We start from the raw sequence: 9,293 nt of genomic DNA, 5'->3' as shown, positions 1-9,293 counted from the left end.
TTTGCCTGGTTGGAAAGACCATGATTCGGTCATGGTGGCATAAAGGCCGCATCCCTGAATTTACTGCTTTATTCTGCTAAAAATAGTGCAGCTTTACTACTAGTGAATATGGTAGATCAATTAACTAAACATTACATGGCAGGGTATCATTAACCAGCATGCAACATGCATTTACTCATCTTACTGTACAACACATGCATTTGATTGCTACATTGTTTTTTTTTTTTTTTTTCAAGCTCATTTCTTTAAAATCCCAACATCTAGTTTCAACCATGCACTGACAATATGGCAACCATTTCTTCAATCCTCAATGTCACACTTCATTATAATAACAAAATATATATATTTTTTTTTCTAAAACTATTACAGGCATGATGATCTATTTGTTGGGACTTTTTACAAGACCTTACATCTGAAACTAATTTCCTGGGAAACTTGAGGGATAAGAAAGAATAATCGATTTCTGTCTATTAAACGTCAATTACTGAAAAAATGGATACTTTTGCCATGTGGGAATGTTCAGGCACTGAGGAAACATGAAACTGGTGTGAAATTAAAAGCATGCAAAGTTTTTGCTCATTATATGTAACATTTGAATAGTCATATTTTGACTCCTCATATTTAAAAACATGCAAAAAAAGAAGAAAATCTTACACTGTAAAGCACAGGAAATTACCTGTGGGGAAATGATCACTTTTACAGTATCACTACTGTGCATCAGCTTTCCTCGCTTCTTGGCAGCGTTTGAGGAGGGTATCACTCTCCTTGAGGACAAACGACAGCGGCACTCGCTGATAATAGTCTGGAACCAGCTCTATATTGGCGATGACGGAAGAGAGGAGGTGGGCACGGGCCACGTGGGTTCCAGGGGCATCAAACTTGAGGTTGGTGACGTGGACATGGAGGTGGTAGTATGATGGCTGGTAGTGAAGATAAATCCTCAGCTGATCCTCTGCTACACCATACTTCTCCGTGACACAGTTCTAATTGTTTGGAAACATAATGAAACTGATTAAATCTACAAACTTTTTAAGTGTTTTGTATCCAGGGCAGTTAATAGGGCATTTGCAAGAATTAGTTTTGTATGTATGCGTCACTCAGTCTTAGACAATACATGCAAAGTAAACTTACTACAATAACAGAAAGAGATCTCGTGGATCAATGTCAACAAATTGATAACAAAAAATTCAAAAGCCATCAATTTATTAAGAAAGTATCTTGGTGAGGTAATAAAGCCAACTTTTGCTTCATCAAAAACATGTACAAGCATTATCACTGAATGTCAAGTGCATCTCAAATTGTTTGTGATGACTGTACGAGGTTAGAAGATGCACACTGGTGGTGGCATTCTGCAAATGAGAGAGTCTTAATTCTTAGGTTTTATAATGATGAGAAGCATAAAAAAATACACCAACTTCTATGGATCAGACAATTTGTCTCCTGAACCAATGAACATTTTCATTTCTGCATGACATACAAGCTAACTGCAGATACTACATGAGATACAATAATTTCTTTGCTGTTAACAGTCTATGAAAGCTGTAGAATGTGCTGAGCACAAAGGGTTTGTGTGGGTCTCAGCATGTGAGCTGAGTGTTTTCACAATGTGGCATCTTTGATTTGTTTGTTTGTTTGTTATTTTCAGAACAGTGGACAAAATGTTTGACAGCTACAAGTAGTTACACCATTTCCATCAAAAGAGTCAATGAATTATAGAATAACAATAAATAATCAAATATGGAAATAGGCCGACAGGGAGATTTATGACCAGCAGCATTAATGAAGGCAATAAGTGATTACTCTCCTACAGATGGTGTGAAATCTGTGTATCTCATGGGAAGACTAAAGCATTACCTCAGTCTCAGTCTTATCCAAAGGCTCTCAGGTTGTTTAAAGCACTGACAGTTATGAGCAAAGAGCTATGAAAGCCAAAGCTAAGCACATCGGTGCAAGCGCATTTTGAGATCTGTGATTATGATTATCCTATCTATTCATGATTGGGAGAAGGCCTAACCACTGCACCACTCCTACAACATAAATCTGTAAGCCACTTTGACCCAAGAAATTGCTTGATTCACTCGTTGGCCATAAATGCAGAACATGTATGCTTGAGTCAATTCAGGTGGGGTGCTGCCTGTTGATTGTATGTTTTTTGCTACAAAATGCTGGTAGCAAAATTTAATAACTTAACCCTAAAAGGGTTGGGGGGGGGGTTGAATCAACCCCCCCTCGACATTTTCTGCGAGGATTCTGCTTCACAAATTTTTTTGACTGCCCCACTCGCTGACTTTTTACTTTCAAGTCTCGCACATCTTATGACACCATTTTCGCAAAAATCGGACACACCGTTATGACACTGGATGACCTTTCATACATGCTTGTCAGACTGAAAATGGTTCAAAAAAGTGATTTTGTGTACAAAGTCTATGCAAATAGCATTCTCACCTTATTCAAAAAGATATGATTATTTTCACTTTCAATGGCTGAAATCAATTAATTTCAGCATAATCATGCCTAAAATAGGTTCTGTAAAATATGTTCTGTAAAAAATAATGAAAAAAGCAAAAGGTAGAAAGACAAAGAAATACATAAGAAATTCATAAAACACTAGAATACATAAGAAATTAACCAGATTTTTAAAGTACATTATTAGAAATGCTACAAGGAATAATGTCACCCCAAATTAGGATGCAATTAGCTTTATTTTCTGGATTACAGCAATATTTATGATTTCATGCATATTAATTAATACAAAATGTACAAAATGAAAAATTCAATTTTTTTGTCTTTTATAGTTTGGTAGATTACGCGACAAGTAATGTATGTGCTAATTTTCAGGGTGATAGCGCGATCAACGGCTAAGATCGGGGGGGGGGGGGGGGGGGGGGGGGGAGTTGAATCAACCCTCCCCCGGCCACAGAATAGGCCAAAAAGCCTGACCTGGTTAGGATTAAGGAAATTCACAGGTGTCAAGAAATTTGGACAGATCTCCATAGTCCCTCTTCTAGTGACTTGATAGGTCCTTGACAATGACCCTCTTCTTACTCCTCTTGCAGTCAACAAAGCTGGAGCATCTCTAGCCTTTTGTCAAGGCCCTCTCGCTGTATGGTGAAGAGAGCCCAGCTGAGTGGGGTTGCGCGAGGGCCTTTTGAGATCTGCTTCGCATCCTTTTGTTAGCCCTTTGAATTACCGACTTTTGCTCCCCGATTTCGGGAGCAAAAGTCGACCGACCAATCAGTGTGTCTGTCTGCTCAAACCCGATTTGAATAGAGCGAATGCACGCCGCTGCCGCAGACCTCACAGAACTCTACACACAGAGTGTGTAGAGTTCCGTGACAGACCTCCTCGGGTGGTCAGTGATGCATGCAAACAGGCATGACAACACCAAGGCTGAGGATGCGGGGAGCGCGCCATTCCATTGGTTGACCGGGAGCCATTAAAATGAGTATTCAGAAGGGTTCACGTGTCATGAATAATAATGTGTGAAGCAGATCTCAAAATTTGATCAAGTTAGGGTTAAAAGTAAGGAAGTTTTGAATTTTAAAGATGCAGTAATTTTTGTACATTTCTGTAACAGTTGAAATGAATATGCTAATAAGTGGGCTGATTACATATCACCTCACAATTTTCCAATTGATCCAGTACAGAAAAAATGGCAAAAATTCAGTCATTGAGGTCTAAAAGTGTATAACATAATTTAATTCCTGGTTGAATTGTTTCAAATAATGACGAATCAGATGTATCAAGATTTGAGAATGGGGCATAATAGCATTTCATTAAAATACTGGAAATTTCATGATTTCTATGTCCATACTGAATGGCTAATTGTGAGTGGAGGACATTATTGATTCACTATTGCATATTTACATGTATATTGACAGTTCAAGAACTGTCTGGTGAAAGTCAGGGAAACTTCACAATTTCACAGCTTTTTTATTTTCATCCAATTTTGATCTAACTTTCACGGCAGTGCTGATAAGATTTTGCTCTTTCTTTTTAGACTAACTTTTACTTGTCCCGGATTTCCCCTTTAAATATAATCTATCCCTCACAATGCACTTTTCCTGGATGTTGCGCAGCAGTGGTAGATGGGAGGCATTCAGATCTCTGAGGCTGCGGATGTTGCGAGGACGGACAATGACGACAAGATAGAGGTCACTGGTTTGCTTCTCATCCCACTTCATATCTGGAAGCATAACAAAGCCCGTCTCTGGGTCTGTATCTTCAAGAACAATGCGGTCAGCCTCTGCCTTCTTTTCCAAGATGTTGTAGACCCACTGGAAAAGTATTGGGAGATGTAGAAGAAATAAACAAATATAGACAGAATGTCATGGATACATGATCATACTGTTACATAGAGTTAGGCAATTCTCCATTACCTAACTATGTAATATAGTTTCCATTCGTGCTTTAGTCCTTTCCCTTATAGTTCAATAACCCCCTGCTATAACACAGTAACCCCAACACCTGTCCATCACCCCTCATGTCAATAGGAGTCTTTATGTCAGACCACCAAGGTTAGCTTCCTCCTAACAACCCCACATCAAAGTATCCACTCCCATTGTGGTCAGAAAGTTATCACCCCTTGTCCAGTTCCCTTCCTGCAAATCCATCTCCCATTACCCTCAACACTGTTCCTTTGTTTCAGGCCCCAAAATGAGTAAGACCACACCCTACGTTTCCATGCCTACACTGAATTGACCAATCATATTGTGTATGGACCATGTGCTTCTCAGGATGAGAATTTCCCCCAAGTTTTAGAGGTAGTTTCAGAAAGTGGAATCGAGAGACTTCTCCTCCAGGCTTCAGCCAGATGAGTTAGGATTTCATCTGCTCTTTGAACATGTGATTTTATCTGTGTTACCGGCATTGGAGATACTTGTAACTCTTGCAACTCCTATGTTACACTTTGGCTATTTTGCTGTCTGAGTTTCGGGACTCAGAAATAAACACTTCAACTGCATATTATTGGACTCCACATCTCCTTTATTTCGTTGATGACTTCAGCGTAATTGCATGTTTGAATCTGTACCTCTCCACAATGTCATAACACATGGCAACTTCGATCCCAAATGGCGCCTAGCGCGCCAATACACAACATGGTGGAGAACCCGGCTTAATTGGGACAGCTCTGACATCTGTAGCCGACGAAAACAAAAATATCTTCAAACTTTCACTGATGTGTTCTACTAATGTTGCTGCTTTCACTCAATCAACATTGCTCTTGGGGTTTATCTTCCCTTTAAGAAAACACACCTTGATCTTATTCCGTCACTAAAAGAATTCTTCACACAGAAAATAGACATTACCTGTATACTGAATTGCATTTGATCTAAGTGGGGCTTTGTGATGGTTTTGTAATCCTCGTAGCTCTCAATGATGAGGTGTGGTTCTTGGAAAGAGTATTTCTGGATGTGTTTCTCCGTTGCTGGATAGATGACAGTTGCCTTGATGTCTAAGCATTTAAAACAGATAAAGAGACAAACATGGTGATAATGCGATTTGTAAATTAGTGTCATTCTGGTACAGTCTCTAAAAACATTGAATTTCATAATGATTGCAGTCTGTGAATCAGTAATAACGAGACATATGGGAATGCACACTGCGATAATCCTGATAATATAGCAATACATTATTCTCATGGTTGCTTTATCAGATGATTAGTTGGTTTGTCTGCTTAATTTCTCTGTTTGTATTGATATAAGGTCACAAGTTTATCATTTAATTCCTATAGAATATATGATTAATTCTTAATTTGAAGTATGACACAGCCAGTGTTGTAATCTTGGAAGTTTACCAAGTCCACATCAGTGTTAAGTGCAATTTAAGCACTACATGTATGTGTATCTAATTCATTCAAATGTTCACTTACCCCACCATGTGTACCGGTATATTATGTTCAAAGAGAGAATCAAGCATGTTTACACATCATAATCAGTTATAATTGTACTTGCCAACATTAATTCCTGTGTAATATTAGAAAGATTCCAAGTCATATCAAAGTTGACTCAGAACACATACTAGTTGTCAGGACTTTTATAGAGCTCCCCTTACCAATTCCTCATTGTACTAAAGGTTGTAGATCATTTGTCGTAAACTTGTTTTAATAGAGGTGAACAATCAGTACATCTCAGCTATGTGTGTGTGTGTGTGGGGGGGGGGGGGGGTTGCAGGATGCTGAACCCAGTGAAGTAAGTAATGTAAGTAAGTAACGGAAGTAATGAATATCTGTTTGTGTGTATTGACTACTCCTTTACATTCAAATACCAAAGTAGGCTGCATGGTCAGCTCTAACTGACTGGTCTGAAGTTCAAAGTGGACTGTGGTGAAATTTCCCACATTTATCTTATTCTTTGTCTCTATCAATACTAGTGGCACTATGGATCATGAAGGTTTAGAAAGTGCAACTAATAATGTGATGAGTAGAGTCTAGAGAGCTAATGGCTGAAGTGATTTGATTACTCAGATTGGGATAGTATCCTAGGAAATTGTGTAGCTGATCATATGTGTAAAACCTAAGCCTCCGTCGATACATCACTTGTGACCCGCTGCAACAAAAGGATCCGAAAGTCGGAGGACAATTTTCTGAAAATGACATGACATTATTCCCATAGTCTTCTACTTTAATTTCATATATAGCATAACTCATAAAAGTACTCGCTTGCGGAGATATCGATGATTTTATTAGCGCATGTCAAGTGGTTGTGGAAATCAGAATTTCGAGAAAAAAGCCTTCAAAGTTTTCCTTCCCACGCTACAGTTTTCAGACAGTTTTCACCGTTTGACAATAGAAGGCATGCTCCTAGCAACCTCCGCGATGTTCATTCAAGTTTAGCGCCAGCGGTCTATGCACGACCAATCAGAAATCAGGATGACACGCACTGACCAATAAGATCACTCCCTCATTGCTAGGGGTGGAGTCTAGCTCCGGCGCTAAATCCAAATCTTCGGACACGTTTCTGTTACATGTGTACATTGAAAGTCAGAAAATTATGGCCCTGAAAAAAGCTGATTTCTTGCCTTTCCTTCGATCATTTAGCTTCAAAATTTTGGTAGATGATAGACAAAACATTTAGACTACAAAATTATGCCAAAAACAAAAATCCGATTGTTTTGACCAATTCTGATGATGTCAGTTCAAACTGGATTTTCTCGGCTCAGCCGTCAGAGATTTTAGGATCCTTTTGTTGTAGCAGGTCACAATTTATAAGACTGACGGCTGAATTTATACTTTTGCCAGATTATACCACAGGTGTCCATTCATCACTAAGCAATGGTATAAAAGTTCAAAGATCATACATACAGAGTTTACAACAGCTGCTCTGCTCTGTCACTGTCATAACTTGCCACCTGTACATTTTAAAGGACAAGTTCACCTTCATAAACATAAGGATTGACAGAATGCAATATTAGTAGAACACATTAGTGAAAGTTTGAGGAAAATTGGACAATCGATGCAAAAGTTATGAATTTTCAATTTTTTTGTGTTGGAACCGCTGGATGAGGAGACTACTACAGCTTGTGAGTCATATGCATACAACAGTATAAAGAAAATGTAAAGAAAATTCAACATATTTTCACTTTTTTTCTCATAATAAAAGAGCACTTGACTTGCCTCTTTCTAAAGGCAGGGGGAATAATATTACCCATAACATTTGTCGGTAACGAGTTGGGGGAACTGTACTTTTTTCAAAAGATGAAATTTTGTGAAATTCTCATTATATTTTCCTTATATTGTTGTACGCATGTGACATCTAAGTTATTCACACACTGCAGTAGTCTTCTCATCCAGCGGTTACTGCAGAAAAACTTCAAAAATTCATAACTTTTGAACGGATTGTCCGATTTTCCTCAAACTTTCGATATGTTCTACTCATCAGCTAATATTGCTACATTCTCTCAATTCTTATGTTTATGAAGGTGAACTTGTCGTTTAAGGATCACCTAAAAGAAACTGAAGTTAGTCATCTCATAACTTGTATATGAGTGTAATGCAATAAACAAAACATTGCCCGATGTGTAATTTGGCTCAAATTTATACTAGTGATTGGAAATGATGTAGATCTTTTTTATAACAAGTAAATTTATTTCCAGTGATTTTAGTGCAATTTGGAATTTGAGATATCTAGACTACTACTACTGTGCATTAATGAATAATACTAGCATCAACTCATGAAAAAGTTTTGCGAATGTGGGATTTGATCTGTTCCCATCTGGCATTTTGTTGTAATCTTCTCTGGACTTGTATCACTCTGCTTGTCGTCAGCTTAGGCCTATCGCCTAGCTCAAGTCGTCTAGGTAGGGTCTAGACTGACGATGATATCTGTCTCTTCACGGTGGGCTTATTATCTGATGTTGGGATATATGATATGTGTTTGTGTATGTGTGGGGGAGGGGTGGGGCTGACCATAATACATGCTCCAACGTCAGATAAAAAAAACCCACCGTGAAGAGACAGGTAGTCACAGCACAGTTGGTCGTCGGTCTACATATGGTCTAGGTACTGTCTAGTTTAGCCTTTTTAGGGTCTAAAACAAGATCTATTTTATTTACCACAATTGGCTTTGTCCGGAAACCCTTTGTAGATTCCGTAGATGTCATTCTGCATGGTGCGGTCTAGTGACGTATCGGATGACATCAGACTTGATAACGTGTCCTCAGAAAATGCACTCTTTTCGAGAAGAAGAACGGCTTCTTTTCCGCCGTCTTTGTGCGGGTTCTCTGCTGCTTCGCTTCCTCCCTCATGCTGCGGCGGGACCTTCCGGGCACTTGTTTCTTCGATTCCTGCTGGGGGAGGTGAAGCTGCTGCTGTTTGTGTGTCCAAGGTTGCAAGCAAACATATCGATTTCGTCGAAAGATTTTGTTTCAAAGTTTTGATGACTTTGAACCCTTGAAATGATGTCAAAGCCTTCGACTCTTCTGGAGGATGTGCGTCTTCGGACATCTTACGTTTCTTGGCTGGTGAATCCGTGACATCGTCGTAGCCCGTTGTTCCCTTTGTGGCAGCCATGCTTGCATGAAGCGATGAAGACGCGCGCGATAATAATTACATTTCAGTCGTTTTATCAAATACTTGTTTAAAAGAGTTTCATGATTCCTCCTTTCTAAATAAATAATGTCATACAAAATCTTATGACTTGAATAAAAAAATGTGTAATAGAAATATACCACATGTTTGTATGAATGACTGAAAGTATTCTGGCAGAATGCTCAGATATCTTTGGTAAAGACTAGGCGCACTCAACAAGATTGGACGGGGATTCCCGGAGTCGCTTCATTATTGCAAACGCTGC

General features: G+C 38.8%; 1 protein-coding gene across 1 annotated transcript; it reads right to left on the bottom strand.

Moving 5' to 3' along the window:
• Positions 1-707: 707 nt before the first annotated feature.
• LOC140240433 (m7GpppX diphosphatase-like) lies at positions 708-8,968 on the bottom strand. Its single transcript, XM_072320204.1, has 4 exons — positions 8,554-8,968; positions 5,310-5,455; positions 4,053-4,277; positions 708-983 (listed from the first exon to the last, which is right to left on the bottom strand). The coding sequence occupies exons 1-4, from the start codon at positions 8,942-8,944 to the stop codon at positions 708-710; spliced, it is 1,038 nt and encodes a 345-aa protein (XP_072176305.1). The 5' UTR covers positions 8,945-8,968.
• Positions 8,969-9,293: the final 325 nt, after the last annotated feature.

The sequence above is a fragment of the Diadema setosum genome, chromosome 2, assembly GCF_964275005.1.
Source record: "Diadema setosum chromosome 2, eeDiaSeto1, whole genome shotgun sequence".
In the NCBI taxonomy this organism is placed as follows: Eukaryota; Metazoa; Echinodermata; class Echinoidea; order Diadematoida; family Diadematidae; genus Diadema; species Diadema setosum.
Note: the sequence above shows the minus strand (reverse complement) of the source record. Positions and strands in the feature narration are given on the sequence as shown.

Coding starts and splice junctions, on each gene's coding strand:
- LOC140240433 (XM_072320204.1), bottom strand. CDS start 8,944: ATGTCCGAAGACGCACATCCTCCAGAAGAGTCGAAGGCTTTGACATCA. Junction 4,278..5,309: donor AAATGCAATTCAGTATACAG/GTAATGTCTATT, acceptor ATACTTTTCCAG/TGGGTCTACAACATCTTGGA. Junction 984..4,052: donor ACATCCAGGAAAAGTGCATT/GTGAGGGATAGA, acceptor CCAAACAATTAG/AACTGTGTCACGGAGAAGTA.